Consider the following 26969-nt stretch of genomic DNA (forward strand, 5'->3'; position numbering starts at 1 on the left):
CGTTTTATAGTTCATATTTTTTCTCTTTCCTTTACTCTTCTTTGTCAAGTATACGGACTGGAAATCATGGGTAAAAAGGTCAGGTAAAGGACAATACATTCAGTCATATTCGAAAGAGTTTTAATTTTTTTTTTTTTAATTGATTGCCCCAGTTTTCTGTCTTGGTTTGTGAAAAAGATGAATGAAAATAAGATCAGGGCACTACTGTATATCCTTAAGAATATTTTAAAAACTGCCATCCTCCTTTTTTTCTTCTTTTATTTTTCCACACATTCATTTTTTCTCCTTACAACAACGGACACAAAGAATACTGGGAAGCATTTTTAGTTTCAGCGTCTTTTTTCTCCTCCCCGTCTCCTCATTTTTCTCCTTTTTTCTCCTTTCTGTTCTGCTCATTTTTCTTTTTTTCCGTTTCCACGTTTTCGTTTTTTCTGCCCATTCTGCTCGACAAAAGGAAATTCCAAGTAAAAGAAGTGGACTCTATTTGTCGAATTTTTAGGGTATCTAATTCCCTTGTCCATTTCTTGTTATCTCCCTTTTTTCTTTTGTACTCTTCATAGAGAATATAATCGGGTAAGACACACAATACAGCTGAGTAATTATGTTTAGAACTTGCGTCCCTTTTACTCTTTTTCATCCTTTGTCAGAAAAATGGTAAACTGTTGAAAACAAGAACAGGATAATACTTGTGGAGAAGCATTATGATATTCAGTCCATTTTCATCTTGTGTTTTCCTTTCTCCCATTTTCTCTTGCTCTAAAGGGGCATTATGTGGTAAAACAAGCACAGAGCACCACAAGAAGCTGCTCTTGGATTTTGCAACTCTGTGTTCTTCTTATCGTCATTTTGTTAAAGTTCAGTTTCCTCTGTAACACGTTAAATATGGAGGGAAGACAAAGAAACAACAGTATAAATAGATTTTATTATAATAATTCTTTGTAATGATGGGAAAGTATGGCCCAGCAGGGATAGTCATGGGGATAATAATAAGAGAAAATACAATATAAACCACTATTAGATACCTTATAAGTCGGGTCAGGGGGATAATAACAGGAATTAGGAATATTACCTCAGTCAATCCATCACTGACCAACCACCAAGCTGAGTTGCAAAGAAACCCTTCCTTTCATTTTTTTTTTCTTTTTGAATTTCTTCCTACTGCTGCCGGATTTTTTTTTTTTTTTTTTTTTTTTTTTTTTTTTTTTTTTTTTTTTGGCGACTTATATGAGCCCAGAAAAAGAATAAATTTGTTCCTAACCCTGCCAGATCCAAAGTCTCTCGTGAGCCGAGTAAAATCCTCTGGGAGACAGGAAGAATAAATTTAATAAGACGTCATCGTGTTGAAGGGACCACGATTGCCTAATTTTCCCCTGGCCTCCAAAATATAATCGCCTTGGGAATCAATACCGACGAAAAAATAAATAAATAAATAAATAAAAGGGTACCGGTACGTGTAATTTCCACCATCTCTTCGAGCCTTTAAATACTCTTCTTTTAATTGTTTAACTTTATATTTTAACTGACTAGAATTCTTCACTAACAGTAGCCTATACCGCCACCGAGGCCAATTATTAAAGTATATTTAATGTTTACTAATATTTCGAGCATTTGGTGACCCCCTTTTTATAATAATTTTACTCCGTCATTAATTCGAATGACTAGAAATCATCATCATCAGTAGGCTATACCACTACTCCCTCACCATAGAATTCTTACACAAACTGCTCTTAACTATCACCATACTAACTTCACATACATTCCTAGCCTTGGATACTCGTGCTGGTATACTGTATAGCTTCCTGCAAAGCTAGTAATACGTATGATAAAAGCTTAAATTGCTAGTATGTACATATATACTGTCATTTTTCTGCCATGCTCTTTGCTATATACCTGTAATATACTCCTCTATCTTTCATATACCTCCAAGTTCATATCTGTCTTCAAAAATACCCTAGTAAGCAATAGCCTCAGCTGCGAGACTACTCAAACTACATAATTCTATAAAAATACATAAACTTCCTCATGTAATCAACAATAACAAAGCAGCCTTGAGGTATAGTACATATATATATTTAACTCTTGTCACTGCTCAGCACTGACATCACCTTCAAGGGCTCAGAAATGATTAATATTATAGCATTCCAAGCATATGGTAACATCTACACCTATATATGTATTTTCTAGTATAAAACAAAGCATTTTCAAAGATATATGTTGTTATACCTCCTCTGTATGACTAGATTTCACTAATAATATATCAGTGAATATAAGGATCTAGTTTATCATCGTACTTTCTGGCTGGTCATTTTATATAAGTGACCAATCAGAACTTATAAACACATTCCCTGTAACAGATTCTAGTAACTATCAAAGCTCGCCTCTTCAGCAATTAGCCTTAACTATGCCACTGTCACTCTTCCAATTCTCAGCACAAAAAACGTTCGCCCTCTTGAAGTCCCCCTCTCCACTCTCTCTCACACTCTGGAGAATAATTTCCTCCATTCAGTCTCGAATTCTCTCCTCTCTTAAAAGTTTTGCCGGCTTCGAATACCCGGTTTCAAGTTCACATAGTTACGGGAAGAGTTTCTTTTCGTCCTTCACATCACAGCGAACGAGTTTCCTGTTTCGGCTGGAGAGGGGAATGTGAAGGTCTTATCTTTTTCACACACACGCACTAAAATGTCTCCGGTCAAAGAATCAAGTCCTCAATATCTGACGAATCCGAGGACGAGGACGAGGACGACTCCGAAGACGAGGAAGAGGACGAGGAAGAGTCCGTGCCTGAGGACGATGAGGAGGAAGAAGAGGATCCCTTGTGAGAGCTCCCGGAGAAGGATGTCAGTGTGGACGATGCCGAGGACGACTTGGATAGCGACATCGAGGGCGGGGACGAGGACAGGGCATCATCGTCATCATCGTCGTCGTGTTGGTGGTGCAGGTGGGGGTGCCTCCTGCGTCGCCTGTGCTGCTTTTTCCTGAGCGAGGGAGGGAGAAGCAGGAATTAGGTGGGTTTCTAATGCTCTGAGACGGGATCCTACTCGTAATGTGATTTTAGTGGGGAGGCTCGGGAGGACAGAGAGAGAGAGAGAGAGAGAGAGAGAGAGAGAGAGGGCGGCATGGGGGAGAGGAAACGGAGGAAAAGTGAAAAAAAAAAAAAAATGAAAGAGAAGGAGCAGGTGAAGAGAAAGAGGAAGAAAAGTAAGTTAAAGATGAGGAAGGAGAAGGGGTGGAGGTAAAAGAAGTGGAGTAAAGTGAGCGAAAGTTGGAAGGATAATCAAGTAGAGGTAGAAACTGAGGAAGTTAAATATATGATGAGAAATTGACAAGGAAGTTAGAGGTGGAGAGAAGGTTAACAGAGAACGAGGAAGGAAAATTAATGAAAGATGGAAAGACCTTCAATTAATATAGTACGACAGAAGTGGTGGAGGCAAAAGAAGAGGAAAAGTGAGCAGAGAAGAGAAGAGGGAAGCAGAAGTGGAGGAAAAGAGATGATGTGAAGGGAGTGTTCAATAAACTGAAGGCTGAGAAAGAGGAAAAATGACGCGAGAAGAGGGTGGAGACAAATAGGATGTAGGAAGTAGATAGAGGAGAGGACGAAAATGACAGGAAAAGGGATAAAGAAAGGTAATGGAATGAAGATATGGAAGGAGGAAGGGAATAGAGGAGAGCAAAGGTAAAAGTTCACAGGTGATGGTTGTAATAATGGCCTCAATAATGTACTAATGACTAAGGTGTAACGAATGTCGTTAAAAAATGTAACGGTAAGGGTAATGATAAAAGTAGTACTAATATTTGAAGTAACAGTAATTGTAGTAGTAGTAGTAGTATTGGTGGTAGTAATAGTGGTAGTAATAGTAATAATAATAATAATAATAATAATAATAATAATAATAATAGCAGTAGTAGTAGTAGTAGTAATAATAGCCAACACCAGGAACATTTTCACTGTCACCAATACAAACACCATTCATATCATTATTGTTCACTAACATTATATCATTATCGTCTTTATGATACAAATAATTTTTGACAACTTTATCATCTTCATCCTCATCAACATGTAAAATTAAAATGGCAAACAAGTTATATGAAAAATCTATCAGTGTTAATTACAAATTCAGAGTAGAAATAAAAAGAATGAAAGTGCCTAAACGTTAATGATAAAGAGCAGCGACTAATATATACGTACTGAAAATAACCATAGAACCAAGAACAAAAACACGATAGACAAAGATTCTTTTACCTTATACCTTCCCCGCACACGTTTATATCGAAGTGGACAGTGGAAGGCTGAGAAATATAAACCAAGGAGGCAGAAGAGAACAGAACACAGGTAAATCAGACAAACAGTTGGTGATTCAGCTTGACAGTGTACATGTGACGAACCCAACCCCCACGCAAAAAAAAAAAAAAAAAAAAAAAAAAAAAAAAAAAAAGGAAGATGCACGCCAGGTAGAACAGCCAGAGGGAGAGAGGAACAGAAGGGAGAACGAAGGAGGGAGGGAACTAGGGAAAACTGAGGAACTGGGAGAGGAAAGGAGGGGCGTAGGTCGGGATGATTTGAAAAGAGGAGGAAAAGGGAAGAATGGGGAGAGAGAAGGGTTGGAAGATAGAGATGGTAGGAGGCGTAAAGTGAGCAAATGAGAGAGGGAGCGATAGGGAATGGGAACAGGAAGGAAGGGAGGAGAGGTGGGAGGGACAGAAGGTGAGGAATACATTATCTCTGCAGTGTTTACAGTTGAGAGCAGAGGGCAAAATTTATGAGTCTCATTTCCCGCGAGGAGTGACGAGTGGGTATCTATGGGGGGCGAGTTGGCACCCAGGGACGGCGCAAGGACACACAGGAACGAGTAAACACACACGAGGACGAATGAAGTTATAGTGAGACGGGTAAGGACAGAGTGGGACAAGGCAGTACGGAAGGACGACAGAAAAAGAGAGAGCAACCTTAGTGGAGCGAGTGAGAGCCGATGGGGACGACTGAAAGAGAGGGGCAGAAATATGGTAGAACAAGCAAAGACACAGGGAAGCGAGTAAAGCTTTCAAGGAGGGAGGAAAGACTTAAAGGGACGAGTAGTGACAAAAGGGAACGAGACGAGGGGAAATAGTGAAGGCGAATAAGAACAGGGACTAGTGAGTGAAAATGCAGTGAGATGAGTAAGCACCAAGGGAGGACGAGTGGAAATTTAGTGGTATTTGAATTCACACAAAGGGACAAGTTATCATTAGAATGCGAGCGAGTTAGCACACTGATAGGAAGAGTGAGAGGTTAGTGGGACGAGAAACGACATAGTGGGACGAGTGAATATTTAAAGGAACTGTAAGGAAGACATAATTTAACTCAGTGTACTCTTCAAGGTGATTGGCGTAATGTAATCCATAAAAAAGGGGGCTGGGGGGAGATGGTGTTGTCATCACCATCAACAACATCCAAACGCTATTTCCCACTAAAAAGATGGGATTTTGATGTTTTTACACGGCAGAAAACGACCTGAAAAGTGACCGGTATATGACGTTAAAATGGTGTGTGCAGAGAGAGAGAGAGAGAGAGAGAGAGAGAGAGAAGATTGGGGGGGGGGGATGCTAACGTGAGCTAGGCAAGGGAGTAAAGAGAATAAGTTATGTTAGCCGGAGCCGGGGCGGTGTTTGCTCAAGGAGAGGATGGTTGGGCCTTTGTGAGGGTGTAAGTAATGTGTGTGTGTGTGTGTGTGTGTGTGTGTGTGTGTGTGTGTGTGTGTGTGTGTGTGTGTGTGTGTGTATACCTACATTACGGTGTGCTTTGTGTGTGTAACCTGGCGTGTTTTATTGGGCGATGTCGGTGTTTTCATGGTTCTTCCGACCCCGGCTGTACGTGTGTGTGTGTGTGTGTGTGTGTGTGTGTGTGTGAGAGAGAGAGAGAGAGAGAGAGAGAGAGAGAGAGAGAGAGAATAATGGTGTGTGCATGTGTAAGTTATTTTTTTGTTACCTACGCGAACGAATTTGGATGAGGTTATGTATTCACCCCTTTTTGCCTGTTTGTCTGTATGTCCACAAGATATCTCAAAAAGTTATCTATGGATTTTAATGAAACTTTGTGGACATGTGAGTTACGGACCAAGGAAGAGTTGATCAAATTTTGCTTTTGATCTGCGTTAAAGTCCCTGTTCAGAACTGGTTTTTGCTTATTCATATACAAGATATCTCAAAAGTTATTCATATATTTGTGTGAAATTTTGTGGATACGTGGGTCATGGGCCAAGGAAGAGTTGACTGAATTTTGGTGGTGGTCTGAATTGTCTTGTATAAGGGTTTGGGGAGGTATGCCCTCTGTGAGTGAACTTAACTTGTTTATTTTTATTTTTGTATTCATCCTGTTATTTGTCGTATATGTTCGTATGTTATCTATGTGTGTTTGTTTATGTGTGTGTGTTTACTATATAATCGCATTTGTATATATATGCGTGTGTGTGTGTGTGTGTTTGTGTATTTGCGTGATGTTTGTTGCATGTATGTGTGCGTGTACGATTTTATGAACGTGTATGCGTATTGGTGTGTATGTATCTCTTCTGTTTATGTTCATTCTTTTACATATTTTGGTTCTGTATATTCATTTTGTGTATGTGTTCATTTTTTTTTTCCTTGTGCGTGTTTAGAAATATTGCGCCGTACATCCCGTTTCAGACGAGGTGGATTGGATAAGAACAGTGATTTCCTCCATAATACACAAGTTCTCTCTCTCTCTCTCTCTCTCTCTCTCTCTCTCTCTCTCTCTCCTTCCTTTATAAGTCACGTTTTCTCTTCCCTTTTCATCCTGTCATATATATTTTCCCTCTCATCCATTTTTGTCATTTTTTTTTTTCATATCCCCCGTCCAAATTTCCCCCTTTACGTCCAAAATTCTGTATATATTTTTTCTTAAACTAACACGTCTTTTTTTCTTCCCCCTTAGTCTTTTGAAATTTCTGTTCCCAGTTTTTCCTACTCGCTGTGTTTTCATCACTAATTCTTTTTCGGGATAATTCTCTCTCTCTCTCTCTCTCTCTCTCTCTCTCTCTCTCTCTCTCTCTGTCTCGTCCGTGTCTTCTTCCTCTCTCTCTCCTCCTCCTCTTACTTCTTCTCTCCCTCCTCCTTCATTTACCTTTATTTCTTCCTAATTCTTTCCCATCTTCTTCACTCCTTCTCTCCCCGCCTACAATATTAAGCTATACCCTATCATTCACCGCTGTCCCCAAACACTCTCATCTTAATCGACCTATCTTTCTTTCCTTCCTCCTCTTCCACTTCACTACACCCTCTCTCATCATCTTCCCCTTCTTCCCATCTTCATCGACCCGCCTCCTTTCTTTTCTCGTGCCTCCTTGTTCATAAAGTAGATGTGCAGTTTTGTTTGGGTGAGAAAGAAACTGCCACTCGTGTAATTCATTCTGACCCTTTCCCCTCGCCTTTTTTGACTCTGTGCAATAACTTTAAGATCATTTATATTGTATGTTTCTATTTAACAATACTGGCAGGAACAAATAATGGTACTGATTTGGTTAATAATAGTAATGACAACAAAAATCAATGCTTCTGCTACCACTACGTCTCCTCCTCCTCCCCCTCCTCCTCCTACTACTACTACTACTACTACTACTACTACTACTACTACTACTACTACAACTACTACTACTACTACAACTACTACTACTACTACTACTACTAGTAATAATAATAATAATAATAAATAATGGTAATCTGATGATAGTGATACTTTGACTAATATAATGACTAATTAACCATCATGTAATTCTTGTACCCACGGCATCAAAAACAATAACATGAAGAAGACCATCATAAGGAATATCAATAGCTATAAAAAGTTTCCTTTCCTTCCATAGTCCTGGCATTCTTTTTGGTTGAGGAAGCTTCTTAACACCTTTTCCTAAGCGATTTATTTCGTTTGTTACACCTTACTGTCCTCTTTTATGGTACATGAATCCTCCCAATATGGCCATACTCTGTATAGAAACACACAAAATGATATTAACCAGACGAATCCAAAAATAAATCGCTAAGGCAGGGGCGTTAGGGAGCTTCCTTAACCGATGAGGATACTTGCCTTTATCCCAGCTCACTTCAACCTACTTCAGCCCTACCCAGCACTCCCCTAATTGCACCCCAGCCTTTCCTCGTCCTTCCTACAGCAAACAGTTATAACCAGTGATAATTTTTCTCTCATAACTACGATTTGTTTTTCTGTAAGAGGGAAAGGAGACATGGAAAAACCCAGCTCTCTCCATTTCCTTATACCTAACCTATTCTAGCCTACCCTAACATATCCCAACCTATTCCAGCTTATCCCACCCTGCACCCACCAGTACCTACTCCTACCCCACACTGTTCCAACTCATCACATCTTTCCCTAACCTACCCATGTCGTTAACGGCTGACATTAAATTTACCAGTGACCCTTCTCACCAGCTGTTCACTAACATTTAATATTATCTGTAAAAACCAAGCTTGTAATTGCAGTCAACGCACATTATTAAACACAGTCATTGACCCCCACTGCCATTACCAGATGCCATCATCTTTTCTTTACTGTCACAAATATTACTAACATTGCCTTAGTATATATCGTCATGTCTTACTCTGTCTCTCATACCGAGACTCATTACACTGCTGTTCTTTTCGTTACTTCACAAGACACAGACGAAGATTCACCAAAGGAAGTAGATGTATAAAAGAACCAATTACGAATACACACACAAAAAAAAATGTTAAACATTTTGTACTTTAAAAATAATAAGTATACTAAATTGTCGCCCAGACAGAGGACAACCTCCTGTGAGAAGTAGACTTTTCACTCCGTTGACCATGACCTTTACCCATTGAATTTCATATTCGAAAATGGTCTCGATGTAGTTAATATTACCGATCAAAATAAAGTTAGATTGGTAAGTCATGGCTTTCAAAAGTTCGACCCTGAACTGACGGGCACACAGACAGACAGGAAGACACGCACAGACGACACCAAAAGTTTCACCTACACGACTGGTTGAAAGAAAATAAATCCAAAACCGTCCGCTACCAGGTATATCTGAAAAACACAAAAATAAACATACTGAACAGTGAAGTGACAAACGAATACGGAAAAGCAAGGGAAATATCAAAGCAGTCTGTGTGGGGGATTTCTGAGCAGGCTGGATTACAGGCTTTGTTTTGTCCAGACGAATGTGGGAGGGAAGGAGGAAGGATTACGGATTACTGTGTCCACGTATTTCCGTCTCACCGTAATAAGTGGTGGAGGTCTTTTTGTCTGGCGGGTGGAGAAGGAGTTTCATTTACCGCTGGATTCTGAGGTGGTGTGTCTCTGCTGTTGTATATTCTTCTTTTGTTATTGATTTTGTAGGGGCAGTTTGGAGAGCAACGCGTACTCGAGAGATATAAAAAAAAAAATACATCATCATCATCATCATCATCATCATCGGTTCTTTTTCCCGCTAAAGGATGAGGGTAAGGTAGATCCAGCAGCAAGGAGAGAGACAACACGAAAGTGGGAGAACGCTGGAAATCGTGCCAAAATCAAATGAGCCAGACAATCATTCGCACATTATTCAAGCCCCCAGAATATTGGAACCACCTTTTGAAAACAAGGAAACCATATTTTACATTCATTTTTTTTTTTTTTTTTTTTTTATGCGAGGAAGAATGAACCAAAGGCCATGAGCCCGCAGTAACAGTTCCCTCCAAGAGAAAAACAAAATACAATAGAGAGCCAAATTCAAGATCCGATCATTTTGAGATGCCTGGACACACTACGTTTGAAAGACTGGAGATCATAGGCAGAAGGAAATACAGACAGAGGGAGACAGTTCCAGAGCTGACCTGTTGCATAAATGAAAGACTGGGAGTAACGGTTAACTCTTGCATTAGAGAGTTGGACAGAAAAGGGATGAGAGTTTTCTGCCAGACGGGTGCTACGCGCCCGTCGTAGAGGTGGAGGAATGCAAGCAGACGGTTCAGAGGAGCAGTGACCATTAAAGTAGCGATAGAAAAGAGATAAAGATGCAACAGTGCGGCGAAGAGACAGAGGTTGAAGGGAGTCAGTAAGAGGAGGAGAGTTAATGAGACGAAAAGCCTTTGACTCCACCCTATTGAGAAGAGCTGTATGTGGGGAGCCTCCCCACACGTGAGAGTTGTACTCCACACAGGGGCGGATAAAACCCCTGTATAGAGTCAACATTTGTGCAGGGGTAAAGAAAGAGCGGAGTCGGCTTAGCACACCCAATCTCTTGGAAGCAGATTTTACAAGAGATGTAATATGATCTTTCCAAGATAAGTCCCGAGTAAATGAAACCCCAAGCATGTTCAAGGATGATGCAGGATTAATCGGAATATTATTAAACATTAGTGGGTATACCTGTGGAAGATTTTGTCGGGTTGATAGGTGTAAGAACTGAGTCTTAGATGCATTAAAGACAACCATATTATTTTTATCCCAGTCAGAGATATGAGCCAAGTCAGACATTAGGTGTGCCATAGCCTCATCCCTTGTTTCTTGAAGTAACTGTTGAGATGGGCGTTGCGGGAACCGAATGGAAAGGTGAAGGGTGGAGTCATCAGCGTATGAGTGGATAGGGTCAGATGTACAGCTTAGAAGATCATTGATGAATAAAAGGAAGAGAGTTGGTGATAGGACAGAGCCCTGAGGAACACCACTGTTGATAGATCTAGGAGAAGAACGATGGCCGTCTACGACAGCAGCTATAGAACGACCAGAAAGGAAGCTAGCGATGAAGGCACAGATAGAAGGATAGAAACCGTAGGAGGGCAGTTTGGAAATTAAAGATTTATGCCAGACTCGATCGAAAGCCTTTGAGATGTCAAGTGCAATGGCAAAGCTTTCGCCAAAGTCCCGAAAGGAGGATGACCAGGAGTCTGAAAGGTAGGTGAGAAGATCGCCAGTGGAGCGTCCCTGACGGAACCCATACTGACGATCGGAAAGAAGGTTGTGATAGGAAAGATGCCTTAAAATTTTTCTATTAAGAATTGACTCGAAAACTTTTGAAATACAGGACGTTAAAGCAATTGGACGATAGTTGGAGGGTTGGGAGTGGTCACCCTTCTTTGGGACTGGCTGAATGAGAGCAAACTTCCAGCAAGAAGGGAAGGTACAATATCCTCATCGTCTTCACTGTTTTCATTTAATATTATTCTTTTCCTATCATCATTACTCTCAACATTACTGGAGATATGACTCATTACTACTATAATTTGTATCATCGTCACTTCACTGTTTTCCCCATTAACATCAGAAGTAATACATCCACAAGTGCTGCTACCGTTTGTGATATTTATTTGCTAGCGTAATAGTAATGAGCATCACAATTTCTTTATAACAAACCATAGTTATTTGTGTGTAAACATAGCTACCACTTATATATTATTTGCTGGCATCATAATCATCATTGGCGTCAAAACTGCTAAGTAAACAGCCATCATATGTGGTATTATAATTAGTCATTTCACCTGAGACATCATCACCATCACCACTAGACACACCGTCTCTGTCACCCTAACGCACGAACGATACACTTGGGAGTATGTGAGGAAAACTTCAATATACGAGACAGGTTGAACACGTGCAGTTTACTTTGTTTTATGAGAGAACAAGTGAGTGTTATTGTGAAGTTGTGTGTGTGTGTGTGTGTGTGTGTGTGTGTGTGTGTGTGTAGGTGAGGGTGAGGAAGTGTGAAAAGTGAGAGTGAATAGAAGGTAAGAGCTTAGGTGGAATGTGAATATACTGTATAGGTGTAAAAGGTGAGAGTGTGGGTGTAGGAACTGCTGGGTGTGGGAAGTGAGGGTGGAGGGATGGGATAGTGGGCAGTTGTGAGGATCGTGGCTGGTGGTGGTGATAGTGGTGGGGGAAAGAGGCGAGAAATTAGAGACTCGGAAGTGGGGAAGGGGAAATCGGTGGGAAGGGGTGCGAGAGTTGAAATAGAGGCGAGAAAACGATGAGAGAGGTGGGATAAAGGGGTGAAAGAGGTGGGGGAAAAGTATTAGGAAACAGGTGAGAGAGGATGGAGGGATGAGAAAGGGGTGAGAGGTGGGAAGAAGGTGGGAGGGATGAGAGAGGTGTGGGGGGGAAGAGAGAGGAGTGCAGGGAGAGAGATGGGGAAGGGGAAGGAGAGGTGAGGGGAAGTCAGGAAGGGATGGAAATAATGGAGAGTGGAGGGAGAGATAAAGACGTAGTGTACTAGAAAATGTTTGGGGAGGGGGGGGAGGGGGGGACGTGGGAGGCAGGAGTATCACAGTCTCCACAAAAATCAAAATATTCCTCAAACTTTTTCCGAAATAGCGACGACCGCCCGAAAACGCCTACACTTCCCAGAGTCATACATATTTTCCACAGATTTCCAGAGGTGATATCGCAGTCCATGTTTTTTTTTTTTTTTTTTCCCCACTCTTTTTAACACAGCGAGATTTGCATGGTAAGCGGGTATTTTCTGGCTCGGCGCGCCTTGGGAATATTTTCGGTTCGAGTTTTATTCATTTGGGTTTAATGCCGATTGACTCGGATGTATATTTTTCGGTGAATTGGGTAAGAGGCCGTTTATTGTATTTTATGCGCCGTGACGTATCCGAGACCCACCCCGCGCCGAACCGGAGCTGGGGAGTTTAATCGAAGAGCGAATGGATGGGGCTATGGTGGTGTATGTTCAGTATAGGCGGTTAGAATTGGCCCTCATTTTATTTCATGGGCCTTGATTTAGATGTATGCAGCTGTAGAGTGGCCCAGATCTGCCTTTATATGATTGCATGCGAGTTGAAGTGATCACATATTTCCCCTTCGACAAGACGAAAGCAGCATTTATTTTTCAGACCACGCCGGGGAAAAACGCAGACAAATCTTTTTTTCCTCGCCAGAATTTTCCACGAGCTATTCTAGAAACGGATTAAGCTAATGTGTTTCAGTTTTCGGACCGCGGAGTTGGAGGGAAAAAAAGGAGTTAGAGAGAAAAGTGTGAATGGATTTGCGTATTTTTGCGACGCCCACTCTTACCGTCGATGCAGCTGATTCATTAATTCCCACGATTAGTTGCCCAGGCTGCAGGTTCTGGTGTGTGTGTGTGTGTGTGTGTGTGTGTGTGTGTGTGTGTGTGTGTAAGGTGTATTGGAACTGGGAAGATATACTCGTACATATTAGCTATTCCCTCTACGTTCCCCTCACTGATACTGATAAAGCATCACACACACACACACACACACACACACACACACACACACACACACACACACACACACACACACACACACACACACACACACACACACACACACACACACACACACACCTTCCCTCCGCACACATACATGATTCCATCATCTCCTCTTTCCCCATGCACAGGAATGTGCTCCTTTACCTCACCTAGACACACACACACACACACACACACACACACACACACACACACACACACACACACACACACACACACACACACACACACACACACACACACACAGAGTCAAAACAGTGTACTAAACATTCTTCCAGTTGCATTCCATCCCCTTTACTGAGATGACATTATTTTCACGTTGTCCTTGCTGTTTCCACCCCGTTAATTCAGCTTATACGAGAAAACCTTTAGAACTGGAGGGGTGAGATGCAGGCTCCGTAAACCCCTAAAGCACGAGGGGTATTTTCTAAGCTGAAGACAATCAAGTGGAGGTAAGAAAAAAATAGAGTAATAAAGTTAGGCATCATCAAAATTAAAACGTTAAAATGTACCCAATTTATTCCTTTATTCAGTATTTCACACAAGCCTTTGATAAACTAATTTCCAGGTATTTGTGGCGCATTAAACCTGGGAATAATTCTTCAAATGATAACTCAGATTAAATGTATAACTCATCAGCGTTTTGGACCGATTTTAGTCAGCCATTAGAGGGCATGGATGTGAGAAATTAGTCGATAGTTTACGACTGACGTATAATTTACAAATGGTCGGCTGGAAATAGAGATTTTGTTTACCCGAACTGACTTTATTGATGTCACACGAGGTCATAAACAAAATGAATTAATACCGGCCGTTTTATTTGCTTTATCGAGCGTGGGTACCAACACGGCCTACCTCTCTCACTTATAAATGTGACTGGGGAATGTTATCGTGCAGTAGTGTAGAGCTGTTGTTAATTATAATTGTTGTAGTGGGCTATTGTTGCTACTGTCATCATCTCAACTACCTTCACAGCTGTTATCATCCACCACCACCACACCACCCCCACCCCGACCACCACCTCCCCGACTACCACCACCATGTCGACTACCATCACCACTACCACCACCACCACCACCATGGCCACCACCGCCAATACTTACAACTATAGGAACCTTGACTCCCATAACCACCTCCCTCACCTTTTCCTCCATAATGACTACCACCACCACAAAAAAAAAAAAAAAAAAAAAAAAAAAAAAAAAAAATCTGTCACCATTACCCCAAACACAGCCACCATCTCACTCATCATTCCATCCGTCCTACCACTTACAGACTTAAATATATGAAATTGAACACGTCTTATGTATAGTCCCGTTATTCCTCCAAAATCACATCTCGGAGTGAAAAGATAATGGAAGGCTGTATCTAACCCCTATAGTTTGAAATGTCTCTCCTAGATTGAATTTTTTTTTTCCTTACACGAATAGAATTAATACACGTCATCGTCGTGAAGGGGTTAACGTCATCTTTCACCGCCACAATTACCACCGATCACCGATGCAACAGTAACCATTTTCGCCATCGCCACATTCAACAACATGCGAGCCCCATCACTTCTAATCTCGTCCTGTCATTGCACCGCCACAGTAGTCACCACACCACTGCATCACCACCACCAACAGTACCTTCACAGTATTCACCATCCCCACCAGTTGACGTGACCACCCCGTCACTGCATCACCACAGTCACCATTGATCAACACCATAAACAACTCTCTCTTTCCACCAGAAATAAGATAAATACCAATTCCACCATGACCATCCCGTAACTGTCACCACAACAATTACCACCACTCATCTCCATCATCACCACCACCTTCCATCTTCATTATCATCGCCACCATCATCTTGTCACTTTCATTTCCACTCCCTGTCCATCTTTTTCTTACTCACACACACACACACACACACACACACACACACACACACACACACACACACACACACACACACACACACACACACACACACACACACACACACGCTGAAACATCGCACCAGCAAACGAAGGGGGACAGGGCTGTGTGTGTGTTTGTGTGTGTGTGTGTGTGTAATTCACCGGGTCGGTCATGATCACTTGATGGTCGTGATCGTCAGCATTTTACCCTCCCAGAAGGGAGCTGAGAGCTCATATAGTCCGATCTAAGGGCAAGGCTGTGACCTTCACACACCCACACACCCGTCCCCTTGCTCAAGGGGGACAGTAACCACCCACTTCTTCAGTGAAACTTTTCGCAACCTGAGCGAGACGCGAACTCCCGTCTACCAGATGGCAAGCGAGAACGTTACCACTGCGCCAGCGAGCGGTGTGTGTGTGTGTGTGTGTGTGTGTGTGTGTTTACCCCGTAACCTCAGCATGTGGTTCAGCTATTCGTAAAAGTAATAGCCATCACTTTTCAACCTTCCGATTCCTTTGGTAACTGCTCAGGACTCTACTTTCACTACTGGAGGCCCCCCTAAGCTGAATAAAATCGTCTGGGGGAGTAAGAAAAAAAAAAGCGAACATTGTAGTGAAAGAGTTATGAAGACTTTCTGTCATCACCAAGGCAAATTTTTCCTAAACTAAAAAAATAAATACAAAATGCTTCATAGCGGTTGTACTTTCTCCCCACCCACCAAAAAAACATCGCGCTGAAAGGGTTAAATAGTAAGTATGTATAAGAAATTTTGCTATACCCACACCACCATTTCGTTATAGACGGAACCAGGCATAACGAATATCCTCTTACAGCTGCCTTGTGTGGCGTCTGGTTCGTTATGCGGCGGAGCTGACGGGAAACCAATTACTGTTGTGGTCCGGGATGCTGAGGGGAGCATCTTTACTCTTTCTTACCGCTAATCTGTCTCTCCTCTTTCCATACAGTCTCGACCCCCTTTTACTCCCTCGTCTCTCTCTCTCTCTCTCTCTCTCTCTCTCTCCACCTCCTTTTATTCCTTGTCTTATTTATTCTGCTCCTTCTTCCCCTTCTGTCTTTCTCCCTCTTCCTCCCTTTGTTTCCTGTCTATCATCCTCTCTTCCCATCTCTCATCCTATGTCTCCCCTCTTCCTTCTGTGCCCTTGCTTTCCTCCTCTCCTCATCTGGATGCCTTTCTCTCCCTCTCTCACCTCTTTTACCTTCCTTCCAGTTCCCCATCTCCCTTCTTTTTCTTCTTCCTACCTCAGGCCGCTGTGGCTTCCTCTTTTCTCCCCACGTCTATATTCTTCGCTCCCTACACTCCCTCCTCCACCTCCTCTCCCCCTGCTGCTCATTTTACATCTTTCCCTTCCAGTTTCCCCTCTTCCTCCCTCTGTCTTACCCCATTCCCTCTCTTTTCCTCCCCCTCCTCCCTTTTCTTCCACTCTCCTCCTCCCCTCCTACCTTTCCTCCTCCACCTTCCCATCTCCCCCTCACCCTCTGCTTCTCCTCTTACTTCCTTCCCCTCCAATTTCCCCTCCTCCCAGCTCCCTTCCCCTCTTCCCTCGGGCTCAGGTAGCAGCCAATCAGCCATGCCTTATTTCCAGCCCGGCCACCGGCATCTTTCTCCATAATAGCCAATTTGCCCTATTTTTCTCCTCACTCTTCCCCGCCCTAATGATGTGCCTTGGGAATTACTTTTATTATCATCGTCAGCAGCCCCGGCATCAGCCTTGTTACCGGCATTAGGTGTTTTAGTTACTGGAATTTATACACATTTTTCATTCAGGTATTTTTTACTTTATCCTCGTCAGTCCGCTGGTGGTTCTTTGCATATTATATTTTTGTTAACCTAGGACTTCATTATTCACGTTAAAGAAGGCCACTCGTATTGAAGACGTTAACGAAGGCTGTAAACTTGCCCCTCCAGCACAAAAAGTCTCAGAGCTGAAGAAATTGGTGTGGAGGTATCAAGAATAATTGGTAAATACATCATCAGACGAGAGGGGTTAATTGTTTGTATTTTCACGGGACTGAGTCAGGCTCGTGGTGTCCTGCCTGTGTGTGTGTGTGTGTGTGTGTGTGTGTGTGTGTGTGTGTGTATTACAGGAGTTTCAGAGCACAGTATGCACTTTTTTTTTTTGATAGTGCAATTTGAGAGCGCTGCCCATGATTTTCTCTCTCTCTCTCTCTCTCTCTCTCTCTCTCTCACACACACACACACACACACACACACACACACACACACACACACACACACACACACACACACACAGAACATTTCATACTTTCTCTTTAGATGTTGTCGACAAGCGAATTTGTCAGAAAAAAAAAAAAAAAAAAATATATATATATATATATATATATATATATATATATATATATATATATATATATATATATATACACACACACACACACACACACACACACACACACACACACACAAGTCCAGCCTGAAAATTCTGTTTCGCGGGTCACAAAGAAAACGAATCCATTTTCTTTTCTTTTCTTTTTTTTTTTTTTTTCGCTTCTCGTATTTTTCCTCCACTCAAATAATTTCCTGGCGACGAGAAGTCTACAAAGCTCGCGTAACGTGGATCAAAAGGGGAAACGTGGTCTGGCTTTAGTCCCTTGCAGCGCAACACAGAGAGGGGGAGGAAAAACTCTGTGCAGAATTTTAGTAATATTATTCATTTTTCTTTCCCCTTCCCCTATATTGATTTTTGGGTTCATATTTTTCCCGTCATGGGTCTTGTACACTGGAGGGATTTTTTTTTCTGTTGGTGATTTTTCTGGGATTTGTTCGTTTTGTTCAGGATTTTTTGGTGATTCTTTATTCAGGGGTATTATTCTTTTTCTTTTTTGTAATATTTAGCATTCGTCGGGAAACTGTTGGGCATTTTTCTCTAATTTAGGGGATTTTTTTCTCTACTTCCACTGTCTGGGGCAGTCGAGGGGGAATATTCGTAGTAATGCCCCTTCTCGCCCTTTTTTTCTTTTTACCGGCAATATAATGTGGACAGTCATGAAAGGGAGCCGGAAACAGAACCATGTCCTATTTTTTTTTATAACTGTCATTTTGCCTCGGTGATTTCGCCTCCACTCCCACGATTTTGGCTCACTGCCTTATCATCCTTAGAGATTTTACAGTCGAGGGGATTTTTGTGGGAGTTTGTCTTTTTCTTAGCTTTTATGGTATCTGTCTTTGATGATTTTGTAGGATGACCTCTTATTCTTCGATTTTATATATATATATATATATATATATATATATATATATATATATATATATATATATATATATATATATATATATATATATATATATATATACCGTACCCGCAGGGATGGCGAAGTCCAGTGCGTGTCGCAAACTTCGTAACTCTTTCATTCAGTGAGTCACTGTACCTCTTTGAAGGACGAAATCTGAATGTTGTAACCGTACAGTCTTACGAGCGTCACGCTTATGGGGGCTGGGTGGTTGATAAGTGGGGTATTGGTGGTGTGCCTGGTGTGCGTCCGAGGCACATCTGGGGTGTGTCTGATGTGCGTGTGGTGTACAGTATCCTAAGACAAATGACACCTTCTGGGAATTTTTGGGTGGTGGACACGGCTTGAGTGGGTGCGGCGATAACATGTGTCCTTTGTCATTTTTATGAAATAAATGGGTAATGGATTTTTCTTTTTTCTGGGAGTTTCTTCATTTTGTGAAATGTTTGAGGGGATCTTATTTTTAGGGAGTGCTTAGGTTTTCATGGCTTTTTCGTTTTCTTCGCAGAATTCTTTGGAGGGGAGAGGAATTTTGAAATGGTCTTTATTTGTGAGTTTTTTCTTTCCTTTGGGATTTTTATGTTTATTCTCTTAGCTGTGTTTGTGAAATGTATTTTTTGTTTTATTGAGTTCATTTTTATGCTGACTGTTTTGGTTTTATAAGTTGACATCTTGAGGCTTTATAATCGAGAGAATTATTGTGCTATCTTTCTGTGTTTATTGAGGAGACTTCTTATTATCTTACATTTTTCTTACTTCTTGCAAGAATTTGTGGGGATTATCTCTTATGGGGGGAGGGTTGCTCGGGGATCAATACATTTTTGGATTTTTTTTTTTTTTTGTGGCAATCCTTTGTTTCCATCTCAGCCCATCCTCAGGCGGAAAAATAGGTCGAGAAGACAATGATAATGATGTTGATGGTGATGATGATTTATTTCTCTGATATTTTTGTGATCGCAAGGCAGGCATGATCGCAAGGCAGGCAGCGCGCCAGGGAAACCATGAGCGAAATTTTGTTGTGTCCTTTTGCCTCAGTGAGTTCGCCTCCACGTTGACGATTTTGGCTTTATATCCTGTCATGCTGGAGATTCACTGTTTTTTTTTTTTTTTCTCGTCCGTTTTTGGAATTTCGTTTTCGTTTAATTGGAAATTGTTTTTTCTTATAGATTTTTATATTTTCCTTGGGATAGTTTGGAGACTCCATAGGAATTTCTTTAGCATTTCATCTTTTTTTTGTGTGTGGTATTTCTCTTTTGTGGATATTTGTGAGATTTCATAGTTTTCTCGGAAATTTGTGGGCAAATGTGACATACGGTTACCATGTCGTAGTATTCATTGTCTTATTGTGTAGAAGGCGATGGTCAGGTGGGTACAGAAGTGATCTGCTCACCGAAACACCGCAGGTTGAAGCCAGGCTGGGACAGAATGATTGCTGAGCCCCAGGAAACAGACTATCAAGTCTGTGCCCAGAGTTTGAACCCACCAGATAAAAAATCACACACACACACACACACACACACACACACACACACACACACACACACACACACACACACACACACACACACATATATATATATATATATATATATATATATATATATATATATATATATATATATATATATAGAATGTGTGTGTGTGTGTGGATGGGATGTAAGCACAAGACAGGCAGGGAAGGAGGAAAACCATGTCCGAATTTGTATTGCGTCTTCTTGCTTCAGTGAGTTCGCCTCCACGTTGACGAATATGACCTCATACATCATCTTCTTGGAGACTTCACTTCACAGATCAAGGATTTTTTTTTTTTTTTTCTGAAAAATTTCTTTATTTTTTTATGTATTATTTCCGTCGAGTTTGGAGGGGGGGATGCTTCTTGTTTATCTTTGGCATTTTTAGTTATTCGTCTCCTGTATATGACAGTGTTTGGCCTTTCTTCGGTTTCTTGTGGTACATTTTGTTTTCTATGGAGATTTTTAGGAATCTGCTTTTTTGTTGGAAGTTTTCTTACAGCTGAGTTTTTTTTTTCTTTCTTTCTTTTTTCTTGGGGGGGGGGGAACTTTCGCCGCAGTGTTCCATAAATATTTCTCGTAGCAGTGGCCTATTTTCCTCTCTCTGATATCTGTAAGCGGAAATGATGTAGGATTTTCAGTATTATTTCTTTTTACCCAAGAGAGTTCGCCTTGGCGCTGGTGATTTTAAGGTATGTGCGTTTTTCATCCCCGGGGCTTTTATTCTGGGGACTTGTAGGGATTTGTTTTCATTGTCTTTAGGTATTTGAGAGTTTGGGGAGATGTCTTGGGGTTTGGGAGGTAATGAAAAATTGGGCGGCTGGGAAGGTAACTGAGGGGTTGGGAAGGTAAATGAGGGGTTGGGGAGGCAACTAAGGGGTTGCGGAGGTGGGTAAGAGGTTGGGGAGGTAAGTTAGGAGTTGCGAAGATAAGGTACGGGGTTTGGAATGTGGATAGGGATTGAGTTAAATGAGGGTTTGGGGAGATCATTTGGGGAGTAGGGGAGGTAAGTGCTGGGAATTCTAAGATAATGAGGGGTTGTGGAATCAGGTGGAATAATAGTGAGGCACAAAAAATACGGTGGAGCAGGTACAGAGTGGTGAAGTAAATGAAATGATAGCGAGGCAAGTACAACGTGAGAGAGCGAAGTGAAAGATAAGAAAAAATACAAATGAACGGGAAGATAACAGAAAGGGACGGACGTGGAAGATAAGTGAAAAAGGACAATACCATCACAAGCAAAGTTAGCCAACAATCTGCTCCCAGACTTCTATATTTCTCATTCCTCCCCGAGTTTCAGATAGTATCCGTCCCTCTCATTCACTTTTATTCTGTAAATCTTATTGGCATCGCATAATTTAATTTCATATCGCCACACCCGATAGGAAAGTGTCGGCGAATTTTCGATCGTGATAGTTCTTAACCCCTTCAGTCCCATGACATTTACTTTCAGCATTTTCTGGCCATTGTGGACAATTTTTCTTGCCTTTGGAGAGACATTACCAAATGGATGGGTTAGATATATCCTTCACTATCCTGCTCCCAGTAAGAGGGTTTCCTAAAGTTACGCAAGACTCAGTAAATGAAAAACAAGTCGTAGGATTGAAAGAGTTAAGTGGAGACCTTTATCCCGGTAACAACCACCTGTATGAATTGATCAGATCATGGGCTGTATCTCGTGGGCAAAGGAAGCTCCCTAGAACCCCCTCCTTAGCGATGTCATTGTCAGATGGTTAGACGTGAAATACCGCCAGGATTCCTGCGGCTTGGACGGTGAGGAAATGAGTGTCTGTCCCATTTTACAGGGCATTTTGTTGAAAGTTTTCCCTCTATCTTGCTTCGTCTGTTCATACTTTCTGCACCCTACCATACCGCATCCTTAGGTGGGGAAAGCATGTCAGGATAATAGTGATGATGATGATTATTATTATTATTACTGTTATTACACCTTCGACTTCTCTGTTAATACAAACATAGTTTGCATATAAAGAAGAGATTGGTAAGTAGTTCTGATCGATGATTTATTCTAGTCTTGGTATCTCCAGGAGATTTTATTCACTTCAGGATAGACTTCTCGAACCCTTTCACTCACAGAACTTCTTGCCAAATATAACATAATCGTCTGGAGATAGCAAGAATGAAGTACGAAATAGGTCGTAAGATCCAGAGAGTAAACGTTGCACAGGGGAAAATGATGGGAAAGTTAGGAGTGGCCACAAGGGTAACGTGCGATTCAATGTGTCCAGAGCCATTGATGAAAATGTGAATGAGTATGTGAGAAAAAATGTGAATGCGAGGATGAAAGAAGGGACGTGAGAGTGAGGATGTGGGGGGGGGGGAAAGGATGTGAGTGAAGATGTGATGTGAGAGTGAGGATGTAATGCGAGCGGGGATGTAAAATAGTGAAAATCTGAGATAGCAAGGACAAGTGGAACTACGAGTAAATGTGTTGAAATCTGTTGCCGCATATGTTGCCTGTAGTGTGCATTATCATTCCATATACAAAATATAGTAACCAAAATAAATGAAGCTGATCAGATTATCATCAACTGTTCACTATGCGCACTGCAGACATATATCACTTATTATTCTGTGCTGCCTCAAGTTAAAATTATAATCACACGCTCCTCACCTGGTTGCTCCTGAAGCGGCCAGCGGCATGTCAGGTGTGGTAGGCGTGATGACATCCACCAACGGCTCGTAGGGTACCGTGGGACCTCGTTGCACTGCTAGTCTGTCCTCGCGGTCGCAGCCTTGCCTGGTAAAGAGGTCAGAGGCAGCGCGGGGACCCGGAGGGCTCAGAGGGGCCCTTCGGTTGGTATGGGACTCCGCCATCTTCCTCCGAGCCTTCCTTGGGGAGCTGTGAGAGCCAGCCTTGTGCCGCGTCTCACCCTCCCTAGCGCCTGAGACTTTAGTGCGGTGTTTGAGTTCGGTGAATTCATGTGTGCGGTGGTGGTGGTGCTGGTGATGGCTGTGATGGTGGTGGCTGTGGTGGTAATGGTGGTGGTGGGAAGTCTTCTCTCCCTCCTGAATCCTTGGCTTGGAAGAACCGTATGACGACTCTTTTTCACTTTTTGCTTGAGTCTTCATTCTTTCTTTCTGTCTTTCCTTAGATACGGCATCCTTTTTACTGTGCAGAGTATTCTTGGTGCGACCTTCAGGTGAGTAAATATTGCCCACTGATTTTCTCTTCGACTTATTTTCAGCGAACCTTGATGATATCTCGTCCACTTCACAAACAGGAGAGAAGGCGGTGGTGCCGCAGAGATTGCTGTTGTGGAAGTGATAGTCTGTCAATGGGGCGAGGCTCATCTTTCTGTTGGAGTGCGGGCGTTTGTGCCCGAACAAATCTTCAGTAGGGAGGGATTGCTTGCGAGTTGACTTCTCTATTGATGGTGTCTGAGATTCCTCCTCCAGAGAACGTTGCTTAGGCACGGGAAATACTCCTGGTCTTCGTCTACTGTCCTTTACTCCTTTCAGCAAATGAATGTCATACTTGCTAGGGAACAGGAGAGAAGCCATCTGCCCGTCATTGTCCACTTTGCCACCCCCACTATGGCTGGTGGATATTTGGCTGTCCTTTTTGTAGGTAGAACTGCGTTGCATTTTATCCTCTGGGATTTTGGCGGCGGGATGACCCGTACCGTTTAAAGACTTTCTGGGAGACGTAGAGATGCTGGAGGCAGCTGTTTGTGAACCATTTTTTACACTAGCATCTTTGCCACTGGATTTGCTGTCCGACGATGATGAGATAGAGCTGCATGAGTCCTTTTTCGTCAGTTCAGCAAATTGTGGGGCTATGGGGTCATTTTCACCAAAGGATTTTTTATACTTTACATATTCATCCCTGTCAAAATTATCTATTTTAACATTCAGTACAGGATCTTTTACTTCTCCTAGTTTGGGGATGTAGATTTTTTCTACACTGCTTTTCCTCCTGTCCTTGAGACTGACCTTCCTGCTCTCTCTCGCCCCTTCTATCTGAGCTTCCTCATCTTCCGTGGCCAGAGGCTGGATGATGCCCTCCTTAACGTCGGGAGATTCAGACCTTTTAGTGGTGGTCACAGGAAGGCACGAAGAAGGCAGGGGTTCAGTCCTTGGCTTTCTGTTGGGCTTCTGGAGCACAAAGTCTGCCTCCCTAGCGTTCATATTTTGGTAAATCTCCGACTTGAGGCCGTATGGTGCCGGGTAAAGCAGTTCATCCTGTAGGTCTTCGGGCGTGAAAAGTCGCTGTGTATAAGAATCTTTTGGGGGTGTAATGAGACTGAACCAATCAGGGGAGGTCACTAGTGGAGGTTTGGTGTAACTGTGCGTACACCTTGTACACTCTGACTGATACTGGTATGACAGATCCATTTTAATATCTTGCATGAATACTTCACCATTAACTGGATGGTCTGGTAAGGACGTCAAAGAGTGTTTCTTTTGCTGTTCGTGACACTGGCACTGTGATGGGGTCTCTGAGGACGAGGGTATTGCTGAAGGTAATTGAGCGGAGCCACAGGAACTAGATGCAGTGTCGGACCCTCGACGAGTGAGTCCCTGTGGGTTACAAGGAAGGCTCATATTGGTGGTTGAAGGCTGTTGGTAGCATGAAGAAAGACTTTTGATTGGCACAGGTGCTGCGGTGAACTCTGGTACTTGGAAACCTCTCGCTACTAGACCTTGGTCTGCGGAGTACTTTCGAGGTGATGAAGGCACCGAGGTATAGGTAGCCTGGGTGGTGGTCGTCTCTGGCTCAAACATGGGGTTGAGGACGCCCAAAGGGGACTTTTCAGACACTCTGGCGGCACAAGCGTGAATGTTGCCGGGGTTGACACATGAACACTGGGCTGGGGATGAGGACAGGAGATCACAGGAGGTGTTCAGTAAACCACCGGCTGTCGGTTGCTTCCTTACCACCTCATGGTTTGTGTACCTACGGGTGGGCCGGCCACGGAGGCACCTGGGGTAACTTGGGTTCCTTGTCGGATGAGATGGCTGCTGCACACCAACAGGGGTGCACGACCGTATCGACCCGGGATATATTCGTGTGCCATTACCATTAGATACCATACTGAAGGGTCTTATTGTAGTGGACCCATCTGCACCCAACAGATATGGGGCATTGTAAGTGCCAGCTTCCAGCACCGGGTCTCCTCCTTCAGGTAAGCTAAACGGTCCATTTGTTTCGTGGCAGCGACCCAGCCTTCCGACGGAGCCACAGGTGCTGGTAAAAGGCCCGCACTGAAAAGAGGGGTTGCAAGTTGTCAAGAGTGATGACTCGAGTGAACCAAAATTAAATGCGGAGGAATATTGGCTGTCGTGACACTGAGGATCCTCGCTACTGCCAGAGTCAGACTGAGGAGTGATCTGCATCTCTGACGTCCTTTTGTACTTTTCTGTCTCACAACTGTTTATGTCAAGTTCAGTACCGTTATACTTGATACTGTCAGAGTTCTGTTTGTTATTGTTCTGGTAACAGCACTGGCCTGACCCAGGTACAGGAGGCGGTCCCTTGTCGCCTTCAGAAAACAAAATGTCTGCAGTTTCCACTTTCTCTTCGGCCTCGGGGGCCTCTGTACTCTGCCTGCCCCCCTCACACTTCACTTCTGCGACTTTAACCGGGGATTTCAGGGGATCAAATTCATCCAGCTCCTCGCCATTCCCAGAGTCCGGCGACAGCTGGATGAGGTCTTGGATATCCTGGGTGGGGGGCGCTGGGGTGGATGTGGGAGGCAGGGGTAGTGAGGTGGGTCCTGGGGGGTAGGGGGGTGCACACGGCGCCTCCATCATGAAATCACCAGCTCTATCCTCACACACCAGCACATCTTCACCGTCTCACCCAGTGTCCTGCCTTCACTACGGACCACTTCATATACTGTACACTGTCTGGTCTGTCCAACTTAGAGGCTTGCAATAGTGATGTCCTGCTTTTGTCCTGAACCTGGTAAAGTCAGAACTTGTTCGTCATACGTTTTGTGGTGATGCAGAATAAGTATCAGGATTCTGTGGGAGTGTTTTTCCTGCAGCTGGGTTCTGCTTCGCGCCAGCGTCCTTTTTGCGTCACCACCACGATCTGGAAAATAATAAGATGTCAGTGATTCCGTCTTCCACAATGCATCATAAATTTGTGTATACCACTGTGTTATAGTGGTGTCAGTGCAAATATGCTACCCAAAATTTGACTTAAAGAAACTAAGGTATTGTGCAGTCGGCTGATTCTAAAAGATGGTCGGTCCTTTAGCTGAGGCGAGTTCCCATGACCTTAATAAAATCGTCCGTTGTAAGTTGGAATATAATATCAAGCTCTAAATTCTAAGTATAGTACTTCCATACTACCCTGGGTTTGGGTAAGTTAACTAAAATCGTCTCATGTTAACAGGAAATAAGTGAAAAGAAGGTATTGCCCAGGAAAAGAATTAACTATACTGTTGTCTCCACACCAGTCAACGGGTCAACCAGTCACTTCTTCGTTGTTTGGTTATCCCTTTTTGAACCCCCTGCATCGTACCAATTACCTATGCAAAACTAAGCACACACCAGTGCACCAAGCCTCACTGTTTCCAACATCATCATCATCATCATCATCTTCCATCACTCTGCTTCCCACTGATAAATTGCTATGAGACGTTTTTGCCTTTAGAAATGCTTTTACCGCATCATGGTCGTAGCGCTCCCTTCTCTACACTGCCACCCTGAATGAACTCCGGGATTGCACGCCTAGCAATCGGTAGACAGGTAGTTGCAGCAAATATAGTATATGGGTTTCTTTTAAAAGTTCTTGTTTGAGACCTTCCCATTTTTTAGCACTGAATTCTCCTTCCATGCATCCTAAGGTGGGAAAATAAGGACAGGATGATAATGAAATGAACCAGGCTCTTGATCTATACTCAGGTCTCGTTGACCTCATCAACAGGCAGACGTCATTTGTGTGTGTGTGTGTGTGTGTGTGTGTGTGTGTGTGTGTGTAATAGTCTGTCTACGGTATCTCCTCTCGTTCTCCTGTCCTTCTTCTCAAGCGACCCTGTCTTCAGTTTATTCATTCCTGGATTCCGATGAAGTCT

At 42.7% G+C, this 26969-nt stretch overlaps 1 protein-coding gene across 1 annotated transcript; it reads right to left on the reverse strand.

Annotated features, from left to right (window-relative positions):
- Positions 1 to 949: 949 nt before the first annotated feature.
- LOC145412430 (uncharacterized) lies at positions 950 to 25698 on the reverse strand. Its single transcript, XM_080282314.1, has 2 exons — positions 22556 to 25698; positions 950 to 2975 (listed from the first exon to the last, which is right to left on the reverse strand). The coding sequence occupies exons 1-2, from the start codon at positions 25696 to 25698 to the stop codon at positions 2690 to 2692; spliced, it is 3429 nt and encodes a 1142-aa protein (XP_080138440.1). The 3' UTR covers positions 950 to 2689.
- Between the last annotated feature and the right edge of the window lie 1271 nt (positions 25699 to 26969).

This window comes from Coenobita brevimanus, chromosome 93 (genome assembly GCF_032717465.1).
Source record: "Coenobita brevimanus isolate Jiangsu-jjx chromosome 93, ASM3271746v2, whole genome shotgun sequence".
Lineage (NCBI taxonomy): Eukaryota > Metazoa > Arthropoda > Malacostraca > Decapoda > Coenobitidae > Coenobita > Coenobita brevimanus.